The sequence below is a fragment of the Microcaecilia unicolor genome, chromosome 3 (genome assembly GCF_901765095.1).
Source record: "Microcaecilia unicolor chromosome 3, aMicUni1.1, whole genome shotgun sequence".
NCBI classification, from domain to species: Eukaryota; Metazoa; Chordata; class Amphibia; order Gymnophiona; family Siphonopidae; genus Microcaecilia; species Microcaecilia unicolor.
Window position 1 is genome coordinate 92761139 of NC_044033.1, and position 27955 is coordinate 92789093.

Here is a 27955-nt window from a genome sequence, read left to right on the forward strand (position 1 = left end):
GGTTTCTAGTTTCCATTTTATATGCTGAAGTTGATCAGGGTTGTAAAAATAGCAGGATGACTGACTGACAGACATTCTCAATCCCTTTTGCATAATTCTTTCAGACTTCCAATGAGTCAGAAATAAGAAAAAGTGAAGGAAAGGGTACAAACCAATAGCTTTTCTTTTCTTATCAGTGGGGCCCACTTTTAAATCTAAGTTTACATGAACGTAATCATTGCAATTGTCTAGAGCTAAGATATGTAATCTTGATTGTTGAAATGCTTTTTAAGGCAGTTTGTCTCTGTTTTGTCTTTCCTAGTGCCTTCAGAATATTGCTGGAATCTGATGAGGACAGACTTCTTGTTGTGTTTAACAGAGGATTAATCCTGATGACTGAGGTGAATATTCATTAATTGTAAAATATACTCCTTGGTGAACAAAGTAAATTCTATTTTCAAGTGCCTGTATAGTTGCTTTCAGAATCTTTTCAAGCCTAATTCATACTTATACATTTGTTTCCATAGTAATCTAATAGCTTTATAAATCCTAGCACTCTGGAAACTGAAGGGCAACTTTTACTAAGTCGCATAAGCGTCTGCACGCGCCCAATGCATGCCAAAATGGAGTTACCGCACGACTACTGCGTGGCTCTTGTGGTAATTTTATTTTTGGCACGCGTCCGATACACATGTCTGAAAAATATTTATTATTTTTGGGCACATGTAACGGACGCGCACCAAGTGGCATTTGGTGTGCCTAGGTCATTACCGCCCAGTTACCGTTTGAGTCTTTACTGCTAGGTCAAAGGCTGGTGGTAAGGTCTCAGACCCAAAATGGACGTGCGGCAATTTTCATTTTGCGGCACATCCATTTTTGACAACAAAAAGGCCTTTTTTTACAGGCGCGCTAAAAAATGGATTGGCACGCACCCAAAACCTGCTTCTACACTACCACAAGCCATTTTTCAGCATGCCTTTGTAAAAGGACCCCTTAGAAAGGTTGCTCATCTCATGTTTTCCAGCTGGGTGACACATCCATTTGACTGAGGCATGCCAGCATACTAGGCTTGAATAATGCTTCTACAGATGGTTTTATATTTAAACAATTTTTATTAAGATTTCAGCATGTTAAACCAGAATATTACATTTCACTGAATAAATTCCACAGGTGGATCATGCTGAATAAATTCAACCCAGTTATGGACATAATCCCAAACTTTTTTTTTTTGTTGAACATTTGCTCCCCTATCCCCTAACTTCCCCTTTTTACCCCCCCCCCCCCCCTCCTATTGCTTCTATCAGTCCACTCCACATGAATCCGAAATATTACTTCCGGCCCACTGAAACTACAGATGGTTTTTATGCAGTGCAGAAAGTAATGTTTTGTAAACAGGCATGGCATTTCTCTTTGCTCTAATATTCTGCTATCCTTTTTGACTCAAGAAGCTGGTGGTTTTATCTAATCTAGTTTTTTAATTTGATTGACCACCTTCGAAAGCAGTGTTACAAACAAGACAGTGAAGATAAAATAAAATTGTGTCTTTGATTGCGGCCAGTCTTGGCCACAACCAAATTAAGGTGATGTACATAATTAAAAATTATTTCCCTGCAATCTTTTTTTATTATTTTTTGATAATTTTATTTTTATTGAAGTTAAACAATACAAAAAAAAAACAGGGTTCACAGTTCACATCCTTTAAGTACTTAGGAACCCCTCAACTTATTCAAACACTTTTACAACTATGTATACCCCTTCCCTCAAACCCCTCTCCAATATAGTAAGAGTGTCTGTCATCCTATAGCCACTATGATTTAGTGGAGGAGTGGCCTAGTGGTTAGGGTGGTGGACTTTGGTCCTGAGGAACTGAGTTTTATTCCCAGCACAGGCAGCTCCTTGTGACTCTGGGCAAGTCACTTAACCCTCCATTGCCCGCCGCATTGAGCCTGCCATGAGTGGGAAAGCGCGGGGTACAAATGTAACTAAAATAAAATAAAAATACCTTTCCAAAACTTACAAAATCAAGTTACCTCTCTACCCCATGACTCTCAGTCCCTATCCCTATTTTTTTCCCTTGTTGTTCCACAACAAATACTCACATACTCCTAATGCTCAAAGAACTCAGGGAAGTTTTGGTGGCTTCGTTGTCTGACCTCTTCAATGCTTCCTTAGTCTGAGGTGGTCCCGGAGGACTGGAGAAGGGCAGATGTGGTTCCTCTGCACAAGAGTTGGAAGTATGGAGGAGGTTGGGAATTACAGACCTGTTAGTCTGACCTCGGCGGTGAGTAAGCAGAGGATTGTGGGGTTTCTGGAATCGAATGGACTGCAGTACCCAAGACAGCATGGTTTCACAGAGGCAGGTCTTGTCAGACAATTCTGATTGATTTATTTGACTTGGTGACCAAACTCTTGGATATGGGAGGACACTAGATGTGGTGTACTTGGATTTTAGCAAAGCCTTTTACACGGTTCCACACAACTAACTGATAAATAAGCTAAGTGCCCTCAGTATAGGCGCTAAAGTGACTGACTGGGTTAAAAACTAGTTAAGTGGAAGGAGACAGAGGGTTGTGGTAAATGGAGTTTGCTCTGAGGAAAAGGATGTTATCAGTGGTGTACTGCAGAGATCAGGCCTTGGGCCAGCTTTTTTAAACATCTGTGTGAGTGATATTGCGGAAGGACTGCCTGGTAAGCTTTGTCTCTTTGGAACGATACCAAACTTTATAATAGCATAGACACCCCAGAGGGAGGGCATGGATAGCAAGTGGAGGGATCTGGCAAAGCTTGAAGAATGGTCAAGCAGTTGGTAACTCAGATTTAATGCTAAAAAATGCAGGGTCATACACTTACAGAAAGGTTTAGTATAGGGGGTGAAGTATTTCTGTGTATGAAAGAAGAGCAAGACCTGGAGGTGATTGTGTCTGATGATCTCAAGGTGGCCAAATAGGTAGAAAAGCTGACGTTGAAAGCCAAAAGGTTGCTTAGTTGCACAGAGAAAGGGATGACCATGACCAACAGGAAAAAAGAGTAATAGTGCCCTTGTATAAGTCTCTGGTGAGGCCCCATTTAGAGTATGGTGTGCAATTCTGTAGACCACACCTATGAAAAGATATAAACAGGATGGAGTCAGTCCAGAGGCTGGTTACAAAATTGGTCAGCACTCTCTTTCATAAAGCGTATGGGGACATACTTAAGGCTCTCAATATGTATACTTTGGAAGAAAGGCAGGAGGGAGGGGATATGATAGAGATGTTTAAATACCTCTGTGGCATTAATGTACAGGAGATGAGCCTCTTTCAAATGTAGGAATTTCCAATGAGGGCATAGGATGAAGTTGAGAGGTTATAGGTTCAAGAATAATCTAAGGAAATACTTTTTCACAGAAAAGGTGGTGGACATGTGGAATTGCCTCCTGGTGGAGTTGATGGAGATGAAGACTGTGTCTAAATTGAAGAAAGTGTGGGATAGACGTGGGATCTCTTAGGGAAAGGAGTAGATAGTGGTTATTCTGGATGGACCATTTGGCTCTTATCTGCTGTCATGTTTCTATGTTTCTAATATCAACCCAAAACTGTTGAAACTCCCTCTTTGCATTTTTGTTAGCTTCAGAAGTAAACAAGGGTTCCCATTCTAGTTAACATCCCATATAAGGGAGGTAGATTCACATGCTTCCAGGCAGAGGCAATCTGACAACAAGCAGCCGTAATGCACATTTTTCCAGTGCCCACTTCTTATTAAGATCCAGTGGTTTATAATGCACAAGAAATGTTTTTGGATCCCCTGTAATGTTTACACCTATAATTAATTTTGTAAAGGTTATGCACTCTGCCCAGATAAGTCTACATGAAAGAAAGAGCCCTCCATGACCTCATGCAGGAACGAAAAAGCCAAACTCCCCACATTTGCTCCAGCATCTGTTTGGGACACTTTTATAGACATTATATCAGGTTTCACAAACAGGGGGAGGGGGTCAAAAAACGTGTTTAAGCTCACAACCTGGGTGGTTTTTCCATTAAAACTTCATTAGCCCATACCTTATTCTGCCTGGAGTAGAGGAGTAAGCCTGATGGTTAATGTAGCGGCCTGAGAATCTGTGGAACTGGGTTCTATTCCCACTGCATCTCCTTGTAACTCTGCGCAAATCACTTAACTCTCCATTGCCCCAGGTACAAAATGAGTACCTGCATATAATATGTAAACTGCTTTGATTGTAACCATAGAAAGGCAGTATATCAATTCCCTTTCCCCTTCCCCTTTCCTTATGTAATCTCTTTGGTATTACATACCATCTATAAAGAAGTTTGCAGCTATTCTCCACTAGGTTGGAAGCTAATGAGATCCTTGAAATATTCATATGTAATTACCTTCAAACTCTCATCTGACATAGATACTCCCAAATCCTATTCCCAGTTTATCATATGCCTAGGTTTGCTTTGTGTGTGCGGTATTACGCATGAAAAACATTTAAAAATAAAACCTTTATTTCCCAGAGGACATAACTTGCCTATGTGAGATCCTGCATCAAAAACCTGTTGAGGTTAAAGTACCTCAGTTGCAGGTATCAAAAATATCAGTTGAATCTATAGAATATAATTCCCTAATTGTATTTAAAGACAGTAGATGCTGTTGCTGAGAGCTGGCCCAATGCTACACTTCCTTTTTGATTCTCATATTTGAAAATTTTGGGTCCCCTACCCAGGTAGAAACTCCAGTTTGAATCTAATGAGGAACAAATTGAAACACCCTTCTTATGCATCAGCACTGCTCTATTCTCTCCCCAGATATGCAGAGTGTGTGCTACAAACAGGTTAATTTCCACCTCTATAGTTTCTAGCTGCCCAGACCAGTAAAACAAGTGGACTACCTTGGGTCGAAGACTGTTCAGTCTGCACTCATTGTTTGTATGCATTCTTCTGCCAGCTTAATGCATGCAGTTGCACCACCACACAATGTTATTTTAAGATCAGGGACCCCCAGTCCCTGTTTTTTTATGGGTGCAGAACCCCTTGAAACCCTTAAAGGACTTCCTTTCCAAATAAAGCTGAAAAAAAATGTTTATGTACGGCTTTAGATGTTTGCTCCGGAACAGGTATTGGCAGAGTCTGAAGCAAGTGGAGAAAGTTACCATCTTAATACTAGCTGTGCATCCCAGTCAGTTACCTGTATTTTTATACTGCTGTTTTAGAGGCAGATGCAGCTACCAAACGTAAAAAAATCTAAATCGTTAAAGTCCCTAACGATTTTAAAAAAACGAAGAATGCACCAAAAAAAAAAGTCACACATGCTGAGATCGGTATTGAAACGGTATTGCTTACTTTATTTATTTTTTGTCTATTAGATTGTAAGCTCTTTGAGCAGGGACTGTCTTTCTTCTATGTTTGTGCAGCGCTGCGTATGCCTTGTAGCGCTATAGAAATGCTAAATAGTAGTAGTAGTATCAAAGAATCACAATACACATCGGTAATCGGCCCCCAATTCATGCGCAGAGCAGCCAAGCGTTATGTTAGCTGCTCTGCGCATGCCACAAACAGTCAAAACACAAGCACATGGCTCCCAAATCAAAACAAAATAAAAAAAGGGTCGGGAGGGGCAAAGGCGCTCGTCAGGAGCGTCCTGTATGGCCGTCCTTGCCCCCCCCCGCCCGAGGTCGCCGTTCCCCCCTCCCCCACTTCCCCCTGCATTCTAAATTAAAAAGCAAACATACCTTTAGCAGCCCCGGCCCCCTCCCTTCCTCACTACTCTGTCTCCCCTCAGCTCCACCTCCTGACATCCTCCGCCCTGTGCCCCGCCCCCTCGTGGGGTCATCACCGCCATTCCCCTCCTCCATCGGGCCCCCCTCCCTCTTACCGGGCCCGTGCAGCGCCTCTCTCCTCTGTCCGAAGGCGCTGCACGGGCAAGAAGAAAGCTGATGCCTGCCTTCGCCCAGCTTCGGTCGCACGTTTCTCTCCTCCTGGGCCCACCCCTGTCTGACGTCGGTAACCTACGTAGGTTACCGACGTCAGACAGGGGCGGGCCCAGGAGGAGAGAGACGCGCGACCGAAGCTGGGCGAAGACAGGCATCAGCTTTTCTTCTTGCCCGTGCAGCGCCTTCGGACAGAGGAGAGAGGTGCTGCACGGGCCCAGTAACAGGGAGGGGGGGAATGGCGTCGACGACCCCAAGAGGGGGCGGGGCACAGGGCGGAGGATGTCGGGAGGCGGAGCTGAGGGAAGACAGAGTAGTGAGGAAGGGAGGGGGGCCGGGGCTGTGCGAAAACAGGGTTGAAAGATCTTGCAAAGAGTGGCATGAAGTTCTGGGGACCATTTCTTCCTCCTGCCCCTGGATTTATTGCCATGAAAATAAAACCTAAAAGGAAGCATGTCGACTTTTCTACACATGTGGAATAACAAAACCAAATTTACGTGCAAAGACTTCTCTTTGTTACCTCTGGATTTCTCTTCCAAGGGGACATTTTGAAAGCTTATTTAGGAAATATTTTTGAACTCCTTGGGGCTTGTAGAGGCTTCTGTTTATGGATTGTGCCTTTCAGTTTCCTTTTGACCAATCACAGCGCTATTAGCTCTGCTAATGCGCTGGGATTGGCTCACAGTTTGTTTGTTTTTTCACTTTACTATTTTTCCTGGCACAGAGCTGTCCTAACGAGAGGTCCAGACCTCTCGTTAGATTTCCTGCCTTTTTCCTGCGTAAAGGCAATCGGAAAAGGTTAGTGCATCTCGTTTCAATGGGGTTTTCACACTAATTGCTCATCTCCATTCCGTTTTCGTTAGCTGCTAACTTCCTCTGTAAAAGCCCTTTGATGCATGCAATGGATCAAATTTTCCTCGTTGGAGGGTCATTAAAGGCTCATTAAGCTTTAGTGCATCTGCCTCTTAGTCCCGTAAGACCACTCAGAGTAGCTTACAAAAAATGAAAATGCAGTTTCTTAAACAGAGATTACAAAACATAATATTTTAAATTCATAAAACTATTTACAGTTCAAAGAAAATAAGTAATAAACAGTATATTAAAATTTACTTCATAAATGCATATACAATTAAAAGAAAATCTAACACCCAACTTGCTCTCATAAGTATGTTAAGTAATCTAGATCCTTGGAGGTGTCATCTTGAGTTCTGCTTGCATGTTGTCATCTATCTATATGTCCTCTTTCTCTTCATAAGGCAGCTAGAGATAGGAATTACTGTCCTCCTGATTTAAATGTATGGCTTCTCCAGATAATGCCTTAAGTTAGATGTACCCATCCTACCATTCATCATTAATTATGTTAGATGGATTTTTGTTACAGTTCCACATTTTTGATTTTTAAGGAAAGTCTGACTTGCAGTGTTGTGCTGTAGAAGCATCATAAAGTATCATCAGCTTACAAGGTGTTTGTCTTGTAGTGTTCAAAAATATTTCTGAACAAATATTTAACAAATGTTTTGTTTCTTTCCTCAGTCTTTTAACACATTACACATGATGTACCATGAAGCCACAGCTTGTCATGTGACTGGTGACTTGGTGGAACTTCTATCTATATTCCTTTCAGTTTTGAAATCAACACGCCCTTATCTACAAAGAAAAGGTTTGTGCCTTTCTAGGAGGAGAAGCCAAAATGGGTGGTGTCAAAGAATGAAGATGGAGCATGAGTCATATGAATTAATTTAAAGCGGGCACTGTGAGACCCTTATTTTAGAAGGATCTCAATGTGTAAATAGCAGCTTTTACATGTGTAGATGATTATACACATGTAAAGGTAAATTTAGAAAACTGCATTTACATGTGGAGATCCACACCGCATCTAATGAAAAGAAGGGGCATGGTTAGGGAGAAGACAATGAGTAATGTGGGCAGGTTGAGAATTCCAGCGTATATTCCCATTTTAGAAGAGGTGTGCATGTCTCTAATAATAGAGAAAGTCAGCATTTACACCTGCCCCAAGGTATGCATAAATGCCTGTTGGGAGGGCAGGTATGAAGGCTGAGGCCAGTTGTGCCACCCAGTTACCACTGCCCCCACCAGCCCTCAGTCCCCCTACCCTGGTTCTTACTTGGCTTCTATTGTCCCTGTTATCTAGTGGAGAAGTAGTGAGGCCCAGTCACTCCTGCTCTTCTGTGTTCCAGGTTCAAAATGGCCTGTGTGGCCCATATTGGTAGCATAGGAAGATTACTGATAGGGGTCACAGGCGCTGTTCCCTCTAAGCTGAGGGGGTGTCCTTCAACTGCATTGCTACCCATAGAGGGTGGTGCTTCAATACTGTGTTTTCAATCTCTAGGGACAGGCAGGTTCCCTGGAGTCCTGCAGAACTTTCCTATCACTCACTATTCAAAATGTGATAGTGAAACTGCACCACCAACTGGCAGGACTGTACATGGAGGACAGTGGTCATAGGTACCATTTTGAACCTGGGATATAGAGGAGCAGGAGCAACTGGGTATCGCTCCTGCTCCACTAGACCATGGATTCTCAGCCCAGTCCTTGGGACATACCAAGCTAGTCAGGTTTTTAGAATATCCACAATGAATATGCATTATGTAGATTTGCATATAATTGAGGCACTGCATGCAAATTTATTTTATACATGTTCTTTGTGGAAATCTGTAAAACCAGGCTGGCTTAGTATGTCCTGAGGACTGCGTTGAGAACACTGCACTAAACACTAAAGACCATGGGACCAGGATAGGGAGATCAGGGGAAGAATTAGATGCTGGGGAAGGCGGGGGGCAAGGTGATCAGGGTGCAAACAGAGAACAGGAGCAATAATTTTTAGAAAGCTGCACCCATGCACGTATAGTATTTGAAACTATCCAGCTTTCTAAAATTGCTACTCCCGCTGGATATGGAGAATCATGGGTGTGCAATCCTGCATGTCCTTATATATATTTTAGAAAAGTCTCTATGTTTAACAGAGCCTTTGCAGAATATAGGAGGAATTGTGCATGTCCTGACCTGGACATTTTAATTCCCACTTCCATATCCTTTCTAAAATTGGGCTCCACATCTAATTGGATGCATGAGCTCATGACAAAAAGTCCCAAACATAGATATTTTTACTATTTGCTCTCCATGCTATTGGACTCGTTAAAGAAAAGGTCCTTTTCTAGTTTTGCAAACAGAAACCTGCATAAATTCCTTTTCATATGTAGTCTTTGCTATTTTAGCGAATGTATCTGTATTTAATTTTTTGGTGATCTCAGAATAGATTTATAGGAGGTAATTTTATATGGAGTTGCCTAAAGTTAGGCAGCAAGTATGCATGTAAATGCCAATATTCTAGTCATTTACACATGTAAATAACGCATATGTAAATAATAATCTAAATGCTATTTTGTAAGAACGTGTATATCTTTGATAGTGCATACTTTGCAGATGGACTTTCACATAGGTGAAGTCTGGGCAGAGTGTGGACAGGACACACACTTTGTATACTGTAAGTTAAGTGTGTATCTCCCGAATCTAGGCACTAACATTTACACAATCTCTGTGGCTATGTGCTCACACCTAAGCACATACGTGCCTGTATACCCAGTTATGTTAGTACGTTTTAAGAAGACGCCTACTTTCCTATCTCCGAGGACAAGCATGCTGCTTGTTCTCACATGTGGGTCGGCGGCCCCAGGCACGGAAAGATTTTCCAGTAAAATCCAGAAGCTTTCCGACAGCCCGTAGGACGTGAGGCGGACGCACCGCGCATGCGCGTCCATCTTTCCGCCCGAGCGCGTCCGTTCCCGCCTTAGTTTTTTCTTTTCCGCGGCGGAGAGTGGCTGCTTGCGGTCCCTCTCGCTCAGGTCCTCAGGGAAAAACTTTGGCGTTTTAGCAGTTCTTATCGCTTTTTTTGTGGTTTCTGTCGCCCCTTTCCCCTTTTTTCTTTTCCAATTATATATATATTTTTTAAAAACCTTGTTTTCCTTAGTGTTTTGCCTAGTTTTCTTTCGTTTCCGTTGCAGCCGGCTTGGGCCGCCCGTTCGCGGTCTCCTTTTTTCTCTTCGTGCCCTTTACGTGGCACAATCGAGCCGTTCGATTTTGCCGCCGCCGCAATTTTTCCGCTCATGTCATCGAAGCCTCCCAGCAGCTTCAAGAAGTGTGCTCGGTGCCAGCAGTCAATCTTGGGCACTGATCCGCACTCCTGGTGCATCCAGTGCCTTGGGCCCGACCATCGCCCAGACGCTTGAAGTTGTCTTAGCTTGAAAAAGCAGACACAGGCGTCGAGAAGAGCTCTTTGGGACTGTCTTTTTGGACCTCCGACTGATTCCTCGGCATCGACGTCGATATCGGCACCGGGGATGGCATCAACATCGGGAGCGCAGGTAATGGCTGTCCGAACTTCACCTTTAGCTGGGAGCAGTGAGCTGTTGAGTGGGTCTCCACCTGTCTCGAAGGCCCCTGCTGGGCAGGCCCACCGGGACCAACCGATGTCGGACCCGACCCTGAGGAGGCGTGTGGATTCCACGTCCTCCTCGTCGGTACCGAGGAGTTAGGGTGACGTGCTTCGAGCAAAGGCTAAGAAGCATCGGCACCGGGAGCTCTGGGGCGTCAAAGGATTCGGCACCCGGAAAGCGTCAACGCCGGGAGGAGCGCTCCCCCCCCCCCCCCCCCATACAAGAGGTGTCGCTGCGTAGATCTCCAGACAGCCCAGTACCGCCTCCCAGGCCTCCACTGATTCTGGCATCGACTCCTGCACCGGCCTCTCAGCCTTCCTCGACGGTGACTTTGGAGGAGAGCATCTGAGCCATTCTTCCAGGCCTTCTGGGAAGGGCTGCTGCAGCGCTTTGTTCTGGTGCCGGGGGTGCTTACGCCTCCGGTACCGACGATGGAAGTGGTGGCTGGCTCAGGGCCTGTGGTGAGGTCTCCGACACCGATACCGCTTGCATCATCGGCCTGCTGCCACCCAGGTCGACTCCCCGTTGATGGAGGGAGCTTCATCACCACCGGCATGGGAGTCGACCTCTCGACATCGCCATCGAGGACATCATTCCTCGGCATCGAGACGGACCCGGTTTCGGACTGCAGTTCGTGAACTATTATCTGATACCGAGGAGGAAGCCTCCTGGGATGAAGGGGAAGACCGCAGATATTTCTCTTCTGAGGAGTCTTGTGGTCTTCCTTATGATCACACTCCTTCACCTGAGAGGAAGCTTTCTCCACTGGAGAGTCTGTCCTTCTCTTCCTTTGTATGGGAAATGTCTGTGGGCATTTCCTTCCCTGTGGAAACTGTTGATGAGCCCAGGACTCAGATGCTCAAGGTCCTGGACTATCCGCCACCTAAAGAGTCATCCACTGCCCCTCTGCATAATGTCCTTAAGGAGACATTGTTGAGGAACTGGATGAAACCTTTATCTAATCCCACCATCCCCCAAAAAAGCAGAGTCCCAATATCGGATCCATGGGGAGCCTGAGTTGATGAGGTCGCAGTTACCTCACGACTCTGCGGTTGTGGATTCAGCTCTCAAGAGAGCCCGGAGTACTAGGGATTTCGCCTCGGCGCCCCTGGGGCGAGAAGCTAGGACTTTGGACTCTTTTGGGAGTAAGGCCTACCAGTCCTCTATGCTCGTGTCCAGAATTCAGTCCTACCAGCTCTACACAAGCATTCACATGCGGAACAATGTTAAGCAACTGGCGGACTTGGTGGATAAGCTCCCTCCTTTTCAGGAGGTGGTCAGGCAGCTGAAGGTGTGTCGTAAATTCCTGTCCAGGGGTGCTTACGACTATTTTGATGTTGCATCCAGGTCCGCTGCTCAAGGTATAGTGATGCGCAGACTTTCATGGCTGCGTGCCTCTGACCTGGACAATCGGACCCAGCAGCGGCTTGCGGATGTTCCTTGCCGGGGGGATAACATTTTTGGCGAGAAGGTAGAGCAGCTCCACCAGCGGGAAATCGCCCTCGACAACCTCTCCCACTAGGCACCTTCAGCATCTACCTCAACAGGTAGACAGTTTTTCAGGGGACAGAGGACTTCTCCCTATGCTTACAATAAGCGTAGGTACAATCCACCTTCCTAACAGCCTTCTCAGGCTCAGCCCCAGCGCGCTCATTCACGTCAACAGTGTGCGCCCAGACAGGGCCCTGCAGCTCCCCAGCAAAAGCAAGGGACGGGCTTTCGACTGGCTCCAGCTGAGCATAGCCATCATAAACGTACCTGTGCCGGATGATCTACCTTTTGGAGGGAGGCTAAAATTTTTTCACCAAAGGTGGCCTCTCATAACCTCCGACAGGTGGGTTCTTCAAATAGTCCGGTTGGGGTACTCCCTCAATTTGATTTCCAGACCTCCAAATTGTCCACCAGGAACTCAGTCTTTCAGCTTCCAGCACAGGCAGGTACTTGCAGAGGAACTCTCCGCCCTTCTGAGTGCCAATGCGGTCGAGCCCGTTCCACCAGGGCAAGAAGGGCTGGGATTCTATTCTAGGTACTTCCTTGTGCAAAAGAAAACAGGGGGGATGCGTCCCATCCTAGACCTAAGGGCCCTGAACAAATATCTGGTCAGAGAAAAGTTCAGGATGGAATCTAGAGGATGTGATCCAGCTGTCCACCGATTTTCATAATTCAAATTTGATCCAATTTGACCCTGGGACGTCCCTTTTAGATTCCTCAGCCTCAAAAGGTGCTGACCACGGATGCATCTCTCCTGGGGTGGGGAGCACATGTAGATGGGCTCCACACTCAAGGAGCTTGGTCCCTCCAGGAATCAGGATTTCAGATCAATCTCCTGGCGCTGCGAGCAATCTGGAACGCTCTGAAAGCTTTCAGAGATCGGCTGGCCAATCAAATTATTCAAATTCAGACAGACAACCAGGTTGCCATGTACTACGTCACACGACAGGCTAGCGTCAGATGCCTGCCTTTCTCCTGCATTGGGGGGAGGGTCTTCTGTTCGCATATCCTCCCATACCTTTGGTGGGGAAGACTTTGTTGAACCTCAAGCAAGACCACGAAACCATGATTCTGATTGCGCCCTTTTGGCCGAGTCAGATTTGGTTCCCTCTTCTTCTGGAGTTGTCCTCCGAAGAACCGTGGGGATTGCAGTGTTTTCCATCACTCAGAACGAGGGGGCGCTTCTGCATCCCAACCTCCGGTCCCTGGTTTTCATGGCCTGGATGTTGAGAGCGTAGATTTCGCTTCCTTGGGTCTTTCTGAGGTTGTCTCCTGAGTCCTGCTTGCTTCCAGGAAAGATTCCACAAAGAAGTGTTATTCTTTTAAATGGAGGAGGTTTGCCATATGGTGTGACAGCAAGACCCTAGATCCTCGCGCTTGTCCTACACAGACCCTGCTTGAATACCTTCTACACTTGTCAGAGTCTGGTCTCAAGACCAGCTCCGTAAGAGATTTAGTGCAATTAGTGCTTTTCATTATCATGTAGAGGGTAAGCCTATCTCTGAACAGCCTTTAGTTGTTCGCTTCATGAGAGGTTTGCTTTTGTCAATGCCCCCTGTCAAACCTCCACCAGTGTCATGGGATCTCAACGTTGTTCTTACCCAGCTGATGAAGCCTCCTTTTGAGCCACTGAATTCCTGCCATCTGAAGTATTTGACCTGGAAGGTCATTTTCTTGGTGGCGGTTACTTCAGCACGTAGGGTCAATGAGCTTCAAGCCTTGGTAGCCCATGCTCCTTATACTAAATTTCATCATAACAGAGTAGTCCTCCGCACTCACCCCAAGTTCCTGCCGAAGGTGGTGTCGGAGTTCCATCTGAACCAGTCAATTGTCTTGCCAACATTCTTTCCCCGTCCTCATACCCGCCCTGCTGAACGTCAGTTGCATACATTGGACTGCAAGAGAGCATTGGCCTTCTATGTGGAGCGGACAAGCCCCTTCAGACAGTCCGCCCAAATGTTTGTTTCTTTTGATCCCAATAGGAAGGGAGTCGCTGTCGGGAAATGCACCATCTCTAATTGGCTAGCAGATTGCATTTCCTTCACTTATGCCCAAGCTGGGCTGACTCTTGAGGGTCATGTCACGGGTCATAGTGTTAGAGCCATGGCAGCGTCAGTGGCCCACTTGAAGTCAGCCACTATTGAAGAGATTTGCAAGGCTGCGACATGGTCATCAGTCCACACATTCACATCTCATTACTGCCTTCAGCAGGATACCCGACGCGACAGTCGGTTTGGGCAGTTGGTGCTGCAGAATCTGTTCGGGGTCTAGAATCCAACTCCACCCCCCTAGGCCCATTTTTGTTCTGTTCCAGGCTGCACTCTCAGTTAGCTGTTGCTTCGTAGGTCAATCTCAGTTATGTCCTCGCCGTTGCGAGGCCTAATTGACCTTTCTTTGTTGTTTTGAGTGAGCCTGGGGGCTAGGGATACCCCACATGTGAGAACAAGCAGCCTGCTTGTCCTCGGAGAAGGCAAAGTTACTTACCTGTAGCAGGTATTCTCCAAGGACAGCAGGCTGATAGTTCTCAGCAACCCACCCACCTCCCCTTTGGAGTTGTTTCTTCTTTTTTTGCTTTTCACATAACTAAGGCGGGAAGATGGCCGCGCATGCGCAGTGAGTCCGCCTCACGTCCTACGGGCTGTCGCAAAGCTTCTGGATTTTACTGGAAAATCTTTCCGTGCCTGGGGCTGCCTTGGACGCCAACCCACATGTGAGAACAATCAGTTGTTGTCCTCGGAGAATACCTGCTACAGGTAAGTAACTTCGCTTTATAGAATTGCCCTCCACATACCAAATTGTATATCTTGTTTAGGGTGGTTTTTACCTAAATTGGGAATCTTTATAGGGAAGTTTATTTGATTGGCTGTTTAACCTTGATTGTTAGCCATAGATCGAGGATAATTTCCCTCCCTGATATGGAAATAAGGGTTCTATTCATATTGAAACTCAAGATTTTTTTAAAAAATCTCTGTTCATGCTGCAGAATATTAAAATGAGAAAATGTTCTTCAGGTCATATGAGTGACTAGCAAATAGTTTAGTGAATTTGATTCAACTTCAGCCTGACATTTGGGCTTACCAATCCATTTTAGAACTATAGTTGTGAACTGGTCCAGTTTGCCTCAGTTTTTTATAATTAGATTTTTGTATCAAATCAGTTGTTTTCTATATTTTATATTAATGGGTTAATTTAGATTATAAATCATTAATGTTCTGATATTAATCTAAATTAACCCATTATTATAAAATATAGAACACAATATATATATCTTTGTGAGTGATATTGAGGACAAGCAGGCCCAGTTGTATTCTCATATGTGGGGTGATGTCATCCGACGGAGCCCGGTGTGGATGCTGACTAGCATATAGACGTTTCAAGAAAATTCTGGTAGCACCCCAATGCACATGTGTGAGTCCCTCAGTCTTCATTTTAATGCAGAGCAGGGAAGATGCATCTTTGTGGTCTCCCCTCAATGCTTTTTTCTCAGCTTTTGCAGTGCCTTCCCTTACAGGTATTTCCCCTCATTTTTGTTTATTTTTCCTCTTAGTTCTTAGTGCTTTTGGCCTTTCCAGTTTTCTTTCTTTTTCGCTACTCAATTGGCCTGAGCATCAACCTCGATTTGGGCTGTGCCCCTTTTTTGTAGTCCAGAATTGAGGAATTTAATTTTGCTGTGATTCTTTTCTCAGTGTCCAAGATGACCCTCCTTGTGGCTTCAAAAGGTGCGCCCAATGAATTCATGTGATTTTGGTGACAGACCCGCACTATTGGTGCATTGAGTGCCTTGGGCTTGACCATGATCCTAACTCTGTTTGAAAATTCAGTTGAAGACACAGAGGGCACGTCTGGTCCAACACGAGAGACATTTTCACCTTGTAGACTGATCCATTAACATCAGCACTGGAGGTATCAAACTCGATCGCTGCCCAGACATCAGCTACCACTGGGAGTCATGGCATTGAGGAGGTTTTCACCTTCCTTGACATCAGGTGCTGATAGTCAGCCTTGGGACCGGTTGCATCCTGACACCAAGAATGCATATGTGTTTGGCATCATCCTCGTTGGCACTGAAGGACTGCGATGCTCAACATCAAGGGGAAGCCCAAGAAGCACAAGCATAGGTCCTTATTGATGCATGGTGCCAGGAGCCCTGGGGCATTAGCATTGCCGGTACCCGAGAAACGCTGGCACTGAGAGGAGCGCTCCCTCTCCGTGGTGGAGGTGCTGATGCACCAGTCTCCAGGCAGCTAGGTTTGATACCTGTTCCTTCGGAGGCTGTTTCTGTCCCAGCTTCCCAGCCTTTGCCGATGCCTTCCTTTGATGAGTGGTACTGGGCCATGCTCAGGGAGAAGCTGGAGCAGATGCTACAGCAGCACATCATTCAGGTATTGAGGGCACTTGTGCAAGCTGCGGCTCAACTTCAGCTTCTTTCTGATGCTCTTAACTTGCCTGTGGAGTGGTCTTCGACACTGGTGCCCCAATTGGTGTCAATATCAACCCATACAGTACTGCTCTTGACATCAGGGGAGGAAACTTCCACAGAGTCTGAAGGTAGAGCTGTACCCCGGCACCCTTTGGGGCTTCGACTTGGTACCACTGAGCTGGGGCAGGTATGAACTCACTCTGTTCGATCTCAGTACTATGAGCAGTCCGATTGGATCCGCTCATGGGTCTCAGAAGAGAACTCTTATTACTTCTCAGAGGAGGAGTCTTATGGAGTTCCCTTCTGATCCCTCTTCACCTCAAGAAAGATGTAAATCTCCACTTTAGGGTCTCTTACAGGTTTTGTGAAGGAGATGGCTTTAGCCATCCCATTTAAGTTGGAGACTGAGGAGGAACCCAGGGCAGAGATGTTATCTGGCCTAGATTATGAGTCACCTCCTAAGGAAGGGGTCACGGTTCCATTACACCCTATCCTTAAAGATGTACTGATGAAGAACTGGGAATCTCCCATCTCAGTGCAGGTTGCACCTAAGAAGGTAGATACACAGTACTGTATCCAGAAAGCTCCCAGATTCTAGAGGACTCAACTGCCTCACCACTCTTTGGGAGTTGAATCCACCCTCAAACGAGCTAGGAGTTCCAGGACTCATGCCTCAGCTCCCCCTGGTAGAGAGACTCAGACACTAGACTAGTTTGGGAGGAAAGTTTATCGAGCCTTGTTGCTTATTGCCCACATCCAGTCCAGACTAGATGGACCGTGCAGGTTTTTTCTGCCGTCATCTACTATGTTACTATGTTACTATCAGCTCTAAATGAGTATCTACTTGAAGTCTTTGCAGTTTGCTTAGTCTTGCAGACTCTCTCAAGAGCAGGCCACTGAGCTTCAGTTGTCTGGTAAGCAGTTGGAGTGTAGAAAATATCTGGCTGGGGCACGTATGATACTTTTGACATTACATCCATTTAGTTTTTGAAAGGGTAACTAAGATAAAATGAGAAAAATGGTTAAAATAAAAGCTGAGCAGCTCAGCTGTAAAGGTTAGTACTATAAATCGGGAGTGGACATTGTTTAAAAATACCATTTGGAAGTCCAGACCAGATGTATTCTGCATATTAATAAAGGTGAAAAGAAGAGCAAACGACAGCCAGCATAGTTAAAGGGAGAAGTAAAAGAGAGTATTAAACCCCCAAAAAACATCTTTCAGAATATGGAAAAAAGATCTGAATGAAGAAAACAAGAAGAAACATCAGCACTGGCAAGTTAAATGCAAAGCATTGATAAAGAAGGCCAAAAGAAAATACGAAGAGAAACTTGCCTCAAATGCAAAAACTCATAGTAATAACTTTATCCAATATATATCAGAAGCAGAAAGCCTGTGAGGGATTCCGTGGGACCATTAGATCATCAAGGAATAAAAGGGGCATTCAGAGAGGACAGAGCCATAGCAGAGAGGCTGATGAATTCTTTGCCTCAGTCTTTACTGAAGAAGATGTCTACCTGTACTAGAGATGGTTTTCAAGGGTGATGATGCAGAGGAACAAGAAATATCGGTGAACCTGGAGGATGTACTGAACCAAATCGACAAAGAGTAGTAAATCATAAGTACATAAGTAGTGCCATACTGGGAAAGACCAAAGGTCCATCTAGCCCAGCATCCTGTCACCGACAGTGGCCAAACCAGGTCAAGGGCACCTGGCACGCTCCCCAAACGTAAAAACATTCCAGACAAGTTATACCTAAAAATGCGGAATTTTTCCAAGTCCATTTAATAGCGGTCTATGGACTTGTCCTTTAGGAATCTATCTAACCCCTTTTTAAACTCCGTCAAGCTAACCGCCCGTACCACGTTCTCCGGCAACGAATTCCAGAGTCTAATTACACGTTGGGTGAAGAAAAATTTTCTCCGATTCGTTTTAAATTTACCACACTGTAGCTTCAACTCATGCCCTCTAGTCCTAGTATTTTTGGATAGCGTGAACAGTCGCTTCACATCCACCCGATCCATTCCACTCATTATTTATACACTTCTATCATATCTCCCCTCAGCCGTCTCTTCTCCAAGCTGAAAAGCCCTAGCCTTCTCAGCCTCTCTTCATAGGAAAGTCGTCCCATCCCCACTATCATTTTCGTCGCCCTTCGCTGCACCTTTTCCAATTCTACTATATCTTTTTTGAGATACGGAGACCAGTACTGAACACAATACTCCAGGTGCGGTCGCACCATGGAGCGATACAACGGCATTATAACATCCGCACACCTGGACTCCATACCCTTCCTAATAACACCCAACATTCTATTCGCTTTCCTAGCCGCAGCAGCACACTGAGCAGAAGGTTTCAGCGTATCATCGACGACGACGACACCCAGATCCCTTTCTTGATCCGTAACTCCTAACGCGGAACCTTGCAAGACGTAGCTATAATTCGGGTTCCTCTTACCCACATGCATCACTTTGCACTTGTCAATATTGAACTTTATCTGCCACTTGCACGCCCATTCTCCCAGTCTCGCAAGGTCCTCCTGTAATCGTTCACATTCCTCCTGCGACTTGACGACCCTGAATAATTTTGTGTCATCGGTGAATTTAATTACCTCACTAGTTATTCCCATCTCTAGGTCATTTATAAATACATTAAAAAGCAACGGACCCAGCACAGACCCCTGCGGGACCCCACTAACTACCCTCCTCCACTGAGAATACTGGCCACGCAATCCTACTCTCTGCTTCCTATCTTTCAACCAGTTCTTAATCCATAATAATACCCTACCTCCGATTCCATGACTCTGCAATTTCTTCAGGAGTCTTTCGTGCGGCACTTTGTCAAACGCCTTCTGAAAATCCAGATATACAATATCAACCGGCTCCCCATTGTCCACATGTTTGCTTACCGGATGGTATACACCCTAGGGTACTGAAAAAACTCAAACATGAAAATGCAGATCTGTTGTTAGTGATCTGTAACTTGTTGTTAAAATTGTCTCTAGTACCTGAAGTATGAAGGTGTCCAATGTAACGCCTATTTTTAAAAAGGGATCCAGGGGTGATCTGGGAAATTACAGACTGATGTCAATGCTTTAATGGGATAGAGTCAACATGGATTCAGCCAAGAGAAATCTTGCCTCACCAATTTGCTTCATTCCTTTGAAGGCCTGAATAAACATTGGATTGGATTTATTGATTTGATATACTGCTCAATACTGACTGCCTGAGTGGTTTACAACAAAATTGTATACATATATCTTATGTCGTACAGTACACAAGTCAACCACAGACTAAATTATTAAAAATGTGGATAAAGGTGAGCCAGTCAATGTAGTATACCTAGATTTTCAGAAAGCTTTTGACAAAGGCCCTCATGAGAGAGACTTGAGAAAATTAGAGTCATGGGATAGGAGGCAATGTTCTGTTATGGATTAGGAATTGGTTGATGGATAGAAAAGATAGGGTAGGGTCAAATGGCCAATTTGGTGGCGGAGGGTGAATAGTAGAGTGCCCCAAGGATCTGTGCTGGGACCGCTGCTGTTTAACATATTTATTAATGATCTGAAAATGGGAATGAGTGAGGTGATTAAATTTTAAGACAACATAAAACTATTCACAGTTGTTAGAAAGCATGCGGATTGTGAAAAATTGCACAAAAGACCTTAGGAAGCTGGAGGACTGGGCATCCAAATGGCAGATTAAATTTAATGTGGAAAAATGCAAAGTGATGCACATTGGGAAGAATAATCCAGATCAGTTACTTGATGCTAAGATCCACCTTAGGAGTCCACCGATAAAAAAGATCTAGGTGTCATCGTTGACTATATTCTGAAATCTTCTGCCCCAGTGTGTGGCAGCAGCCAAAAAAGCAAACAGAATGCTAGGAATTATTAGGAAAGGGATAGAAAATAAGACAAAGAATATTATAATGCCTCTGTATCACTCCATGGTGCGACCACACCTTGAGTATAGTGTGCAATTTTGGTCATCGCATCTTCAAAAGGATATAGCAGAATTAGAAAAGGTTCGAAGAAGAGCAACCAAAACGATTAAGGGAATGGAACTCATCTCATATGAGGAAAGGCTTAAGAGGTTAGGACTTTTCAGCATGGAAAAGTGATGACTGAGAGGGGGGGAGATATGATGGAGGTCTACAAAATACTTAGTGGTGTAGAATGGGTAAACGTAAATCCATTTTTTTAATCTTTCAAAAAGTTTAAATGCTAGGGGACACTCAAGGAAGTTACTACTACTACCACTATTTAACATTTCTAAAGCGCTACCAGGGTTGTGCAGCGCTGTACAATTAACAAAGAAGGACAGTCTCTGCTCAAAGGAGCTTACAATCTAAAGGACAAAAAGTGCAGTCAATCAAGATTGAGGCAGTCTAGATTTCCTGGATAGAGGTACAATGGTTAGGTGCCGAAAGCGACATTGAAGAGGTGGGCTTTGAGCAAGGATTTGAAGATGGGTAGGGAGGGGGCTTGGCGTATGGGCTCAGGGAGTTTATTCCAAGCATAGGGTGAGGCGAGGCAGAAAGGGCGGAGTCTGGAGTTGGCGGTGGTGGAGAAGGGTACTGAGAGGAGGGATTTGTCCTGTGAGCCGAGGTTACGGGTAGGAGCGTAAGGGGAGATGAGGGTAGAGAGGTAGTGAGGGGCTGCAGATTGAGTGCATTTGTAGGTTAGTAGGAGAAGCTTGAACTGTATGCGGTACCTGATCGAAAGCCAGTGAAGTGACTTGAGGAGAGTGGTGATATGAGCATATCAGTCTAGGCGGAAGATAAGACGCGCAGCAGAGTTCTGAACGGATTGAAGGGGGAATAGATGGTTAAGTGGGAGGCCAGTGAGGAGTAGGTTGCAGTTGTCAAGGTGAGAGGTAATGAGAGAGTGGATGAGAGTTCGGGTGGTGTGCTCTGAGAAGAAAAGGCGAATTTTGCTGATGTTATAAAGAAAGACGCGACAGGTCTTAGCTGTCTGCTGGATATGCGCAGAGAAGGAGAGGGAGGAGTCGAAGATGACTCCGAGGTTGCGGGCAGATGAGACGGGGAGGATGAGGGTGTTATCAACTGAAATAGAGAGTGGAGGGAGAGGAGAAGTGAGTTTGGGTGGAAAGACAATGAGCTCGGTCTTGGCCATGTTCAGTTTCAGGTGGCGGTTGGACATCCAGGCAGCAATGTCGGATAAGCAGGCCGATACTTTGACCTGGGTTTCCGCAGTGATGTCTGGTGTGGAGAGATAAAGCTGGGTGTCGTTAGCATAAAGATGATATTGGAAACCATGAGATGAGATCAGGGAACCCAGGGAAGAGGTGTAGATTGAAAAAAGAAGGGGTCCAAGGACAGATCCCTGAGGAACTCCAACAGAGAGCAGGATGGGGGTGGAGGAAGATCCATGAGAATGTACTCTGAAGGTACGGTGGGAGAGATAGGAGGAGAACCAGGAGAGGACAGAGCCCTGGAACCCAAATGAGGATAGTGTAGCAAGAAGTAAATTATGATTGACAGTGTCAAAAGCGGCGGATAGGTCGAGGAGGATGAGGATGGAGTAGTGGCCTTTGCATTTGGCAAGGAACAGGTCATTACAGACTTTAGTGAGTGCCGTTTCTATCGAGTGTAGAGGGCGAAAACCGGATTGAAGCGGATCGAGGATGGCATGAGAGGAGAGAAAATCAAGGCAGCGGCTGTGAACAGCGCATTCAAGTATCTTGGAAAGGAAGGGTAGGAGGGAGATGGGGCAGTAGTTGGAATGGCAGGTAGGGTCTAGTGATGGTTTGTTGAGGAGTGGTGTGACTACAGCATGCTTGAAGGAGTCAGGGACAGTTGCAGTAGAGAGAGAGAGAGGTTGAGGATATGACAGATGGGGGGGGGGTGACAGTAGGAGAGATGGTGTTTAGTAAGTTAGTGGGGATGGGATCAGAGGAACAGGTGGTGCATTTTGAGGAGGAAAGAAGGTGGGCGGTTTCTTCCTCGGTGATATCAGGAAAAGAGGAGAAGGAGGCCTGGGTTGGTTGGTTGAGGGAGTAGGTTAAAGGGTGAAGAGGAAGAGGTGGCTTGGTAGTGAATTTGAGGTTGATCTTCTGCACCTTGTCGCGGAAGTAGTCAGCCAGTGATTGAGGAGAGAGTGATGGGGGGTGGGAGCGGAGGGCACTTTGAGGAGGGAGTTAAGGGTGGCGAAGAGACGACGAGGGTTGGAGCCAAGAGAATTAGTCAATTGGGTGTAATAGTCCTGTTTGGCAAGGAATAGGGAGGACTGGAAGGAAGATAGCATGAATTTGTAATGAATGAAGTTGCTATGGGTGCGAGATTTCCTCTAGAGGCGTTCAGCAGATCGGGCGCAGGAGCGAAGGTATCGGATGCAAGGGGTCAGCCAGGGCTGGGGATTAGTACGCCTTGTGGGACGGGAGATGGATGGTGCAAGGGTGTCCAGAGCAGAGGAGAGAGTGGCATTGTAAGTAGAGACAGCCTTGTCGACAGACTCGGAGGACATGATGGATGGGAGGAGATTAGAGATACTAGAGGATAAGGTGGGAGGGTCGACAGCCTGGAGATTCCTGAAAGTAGTGGTTAGTGTTGAGCGGGACTGAGGGAGAGGGTGATGAAGTGTGAAGGTGATCAGGTGATCTGAGAGAGGAAGAGCAGAGGCGCAGAAATTGGAGGGTGAGCAGGTAGAGTAGAGGACGAGGTCAAGACAATGGCTAGTTTGGTGAGTAGGGGTGGTGGAGCTCAGCTGGAGGTTGAAGGAGGATGTCAGAGTTACATGGTACTACATGGTACTACTTTTAAAACGAACAGGAGGAAATATTTTTTTTCATTCAATGAATAGTTAAGCTCTGGAACTTGTTGCTAGAGGATGTGGTATTCACGGGTTATTGTATCTCTGGGTTTAAAAAAGGGTTGTACAAGTACCTGGAGGAAAAGTCTCATAGTCGTCTATTGAGATAGACATGGGGAAAGCCACTGCTTGTCCCTGGGATCAGCAGCATGAATCTTGCTACTATTTGGGATTCTTTCAGGAACTTGTGACCTGAATTGGCCGCTGCTGGAAGCCGAATACGGGGCTAGATGGACCATTGGTCTGACCTGGTATGGCTATTCTTATGTTTTTATATTCTCTCCGCCATGGATGTGGGGATGCGCAGACTCTCATGACTACATGTCTGACCTAGAAACAGTGGTTTCAGAGAGGTTAGAGGACGTACCTTTTCAAGGATACAATCTTTTTGATGACAAGATGGAGAATATAAAGAAACACTTCCCTCTCAAGGTAGCCTTCAGGCTGCATTTTCCTCAACTAGGTGATTTTCTAGTGGGCCTAGGTGATGGTCCTACTACTCTCAAAGGCATAGGTTTCTGCCACCTTATCTCTTTGTCCAGCAGCTCCAGTTCCAGCAACTCGCCTTCGTCAGTCCCGCCCTCAGAAGCCCCCACCCTCTGAATCCCCAGCCAGCTCCCCAGTCAAAGCAGGGGACGGGCTTTTGATAACCTCCAGGAGAGCATAGGCGCAGTTTAAGTAACCGTCCCAGACAACCTTCCAGTTGTGGGGAGGCTCAGTTTTTTCATCCAAGGTGACCCCTTATAACTTCTCACCAGTGGGTTCTTCAAATAGTCCATCTAAGTTATATACGTCATTGGCATCAGAAACCACCAAATTGCCCACCGAGAGCATCATTCATTAGCTCTTGGCACAAGCAGATATTTGTAAAGGAAATCTTCACCCTTCTACAAGCTAGTGCAGTCTAACTCGTGCCACCAGGGGAAGAAAGGAAGGGATTCTATTTCAGGTACTTCCTTGTGTCCAAGAAAACAGGGGGGGGGGGGGATTCCATCCTATCCTAGACCTAAGGGCCCTGAACAAATTCCTGATCAAAGCAAAGTTCAGGATGCTTTCCTGGGCACCCTCCTTCCCATTATTCAGGAAAAGGATTGGCTGTGCCCTCTGGACTTGAAGGATACCTATACCCATATACCTAGATTCGAAGTAGGGAAAAACCACTACCAGTATTGCATTCCGCCTTTTGGCCTCGCGTCAACTCCCACGGTATTCACCAAATGTCTAGCAGTAGTTGCAGCATTGCTACACAGACTGGGAGTTTGTGTTTCCCTACCTGGACAATTGGCTGATCAAGAGCACGTTGCAGGAGGGGGCGCAAGAGTCAATGCAGAGAACTATTGAGTGCTGGAGCTACTAGGGTTTGTTATAAAGTGCCATAAATCCTACCTTCTGTCTGTACAGCAATTAGAATACATAGGAGCTCTGCTCGATACATTGGCAGCTCAATCTTTTCTTCTCCTTAGGTTAAGGCCGGGTACCTGGCAGTATTATGTCCAGCACAAGCATAATGCTTGTTCAAAATTTCAAGTCCATATCTTTGTTTGCATGGAAGTTGTTGCGGTCTGAATATTGGTCCAAATATATTCCGATGAGTCACGACCAATTTTGATGCACACTTTGAGTCAACTTGTTTGACTGGATTTTGCATCCATAATGTTAAAATGTATTTCATCGGAATTAGCATCAAAAACTGTACAGGATTTGAATTTTTTAGCCATTCTTATAAATGTGTTTGGATTTTATTAGAACCCAAAAATGGCATTTTGGTAAATGTCGCGTGCTCATGGACTGACAACCTTTCAGAAAAGGGGTCTAGATCTGCAACTATTGCAGTTAGAGACCTCAAATTTTGGGAAACCTCATTTAACACCTGACTCGCGCAACAGATAAAATTTGAACAAAATTGGAGACATGATGGTGGGAAGGTTTAGACCACTTGGCATGGAATGACCCCATAGACAGTTCACCCAGCTTTCTGTTTCTTTTGACCCAAACATGATGGGGGGGTAGCCATCGGTAAACATACAATCTCTAATGGCCAACAAATTGCATTTCTTTCACTTATGCCCAGGCTGGACTGACTCTTGAGGGTCATTGCAAGGCTCATAATTTATTTATTTATTTATTGCATTTGTACCCCACATTTTCCCACCTCTCTTTGCAGGCTCAATGTGGCTTACATTATGAATAGTGGAAATCTATAAGAAAATATATATTTGGTATTGCTTAAGGATCTTGGGTAACATGATAATAGTAATAGATAATCTAAAGAACATATACATTTTATTTATTTTGTTACATTTGTACCCCGCTCTTTCCCACTCATGGCAGGCTCAATGCAGCTTACATGGGGCAATGGAGGGTTAAGTGACTTGCCCAGAGTCACAAGGAGCTGCCTGTGCCTGAAGTGGGAATCAAACTCAGTTCCTCAGTTCCCCAGGACCAAAGTCCACCACCCTAACCAGTAGGCCACTCCTCGCCTGTTATCAGAAATTGGGGAAACAAATTGGGAAACACAATAATGGGTGAAGTGAAGAGACGTACCTGTAGCAGGTATTCTCCGAGGACAGCAGGCTGATTATTCTCACAACTGGGTTGACGATCCGTGACGACCCGGGAATTGGCATGAAAACATTTTTTTTAAAAACCCAAAAGATTTTCCACAGCCCTTTGGCACACATGCAGCGACGCACCACACATGCGCGGACTGATTTCCCGCCCGCTGCACAAGCGCGTATCTCAGTTAAGTCCAAAAGCATAAAGAAATACACAACTCCAAGGGGAAGTGGGCGGGATTGTGAGAATAATCAGCCTGCTGTCCTAGGAGAATACCTGCTACAGGCAAGTATCTTCGCTTTCTCAGAGGACAAATAGGATAAATTGTTCTCAAAACTGGGGTATCCCTAGCATCCAAAACAAATAACAATGGTCAATTGGACCTTGCAACGACGAGGACAAAAACATAGATTAACCTGAAACTATATACAGCTAGCTGAGAGTGAAGCCTGGAACAGAATAAAACGGGCCTAGGTGGGTGGAGTTGGATTCTAAACCCCAGATTCCACAGCACCGACTGTCCAAACTGACTGTCGCATCGGGTATCCTGTTCAAGGCAGTAGTGTGATGTCAATGTGTAGACTGAAGACGATGTTGAAGCTTTGCAAATCTCTTCAATGGAGGCTGACTTTAAGTGAGCCACCGATGCAGCCATGGCTGTCAGAGCCATGGCTATATCAGTAGCCCAATTGAGATCAGCCTTCGTTAAGGATTTGCAAAGCTGCGATGTGGTCTTCAGTCCACACATTCACATCTCACTACTGTCTTGAGCAGGATAACTGACGTGACAGCCAGTTCGGTCAGACAGTCCTGCAGCGACATGACAACTAGTTCAGTCAGACAGTCCTGCAGAATCTGTTTGGTTTCTAGAATCCAAATCCACCCTCCTAGGCCCAGTTTTCTTATCTTCCAGGCTGCACCTTCAGAGCTAGTATGTATATAGTTTTAGTTTAATTGATTTGGAACCTTGACATTTGTAGTCCCTATTGTCCTAGTTTTGTTATTTTCAGTGAGCCTGGTAGCTATGAATTCCCACATGTGAGAATACAGCTGGACCTGCTTGTCCTCGGAGAAAGCGAAGTTACTTGCCTGTAGCAGGTGTTCTCTGAGGACAGCAGGCCAGGTATTCTAACATACCCTCCCACCTCCTCTAGGAGTTGTATTCCTTTAGCTATATTACCTGAGGGACCCGTGTTCGTACGTCAGGTGGATAGGTACCCACCCACACATACGCAGTGGGACAGTACTAGAATTTTCTTGAAACATCTGTACGCTAGTCAGTGTATGCACTTAGCTCCGTCGGATGGCATCGCCCCATGTGTGAGAATACCTGACTTGCTGTCCTCAGAGAACACCTGTTACAGATGAGTAACTTTGCTTTACTTCACAATGATCACAGCATGAAAAAATAGTAGTCAGAATTGCCAAATAATCAGTAGTGATGAGCATTCAATAAAATAATAATTCTTACAAATTTAGTGGTCTTTTTACTAAGCAGTAGTAAGCACTACCACATGCTTCCCTTGACCCAAAGCGCACTACCACGAGGTGTGCTCAGGTGCTCTGCGATAGTTCAGGTATCAGCACACGCTTCCACTGCTCTAAAAAAATGCTTTGTATTTTTTTAGCACTGGGGGTGTATTTGGGAGGGAGCGGAGAGTAGATGTGCTCAGCGCTAATCGGTTAGCTCAACTACATTGCTGCGTGCCAAACAGCATAACAATGACAAGATGACCAAATATAAGCACAAATACAGTCAATGAGGTAAACTTTGAGAAAGGCAAGTTGGATTCTAATAATAGAAATAAGATAAAATGTCAGAAATATACATGCTAAAAAAAAATCACAGTAGAACAATCATGTAACAGAAATATGGTTTATTTTGCCTATGATAAATGTGAGCGTGGTACAAATGACACATCATAATAGTGAAATATGTAGGATCAGCCATGCCATTGGAATTGTTCTTTTCTTTTTTTGTAAGGGGGGGGCATTGATAATATGAGGGTGAAGTTCCTTAAAGGAAATTAATTACTATTACATGCATTTTTCCTTTGTATTTGCAGATGTAAAACAAGCATTAATCCAGTGGCAGGAGAGAATTGAATTTGCTCATAAACTTTTAACCTTGCTTAATTCATACAGTCCTCCAGAACTCAGAAATGCTTGTATAGGTATGTCATCTTTAAATTGTTCTACTTGATGGTAATTCCTTAGAACAAAAGTGTACATTTCAAAACTCAGTTTTAAGGAATAGTGCAGTGAATGTACTCAAGAGTTTTAGATTCAAGTCTTTCAAAGCAAAGCATATGGACACCTAGG

The 27955-nt window shown here is 45.2% G+C and overlaps 1 protein-coding gene across 1 annotated transcript in view; it reads left to right on the forward strand.

Moving 5' to 3' along the window:
- The window catches only part of USP34 (ubiquitin specific peptidase 34), a 1418841-nt gene that overhangs the window by 1302932 nt on the left and 87954 nt on the right, over positions 1-27955 (forward strand). Inside the window, 3 exon segments of the mRNA XM_030196176.1 lie at positions 302-380; positions 7415-7541; positions 27700-27807. Of these exon segments, the coding sequence (XP_030052036.1) occupies positions 302-380; positions 7415-7541; positions 27700-27807 (314 nt within the window).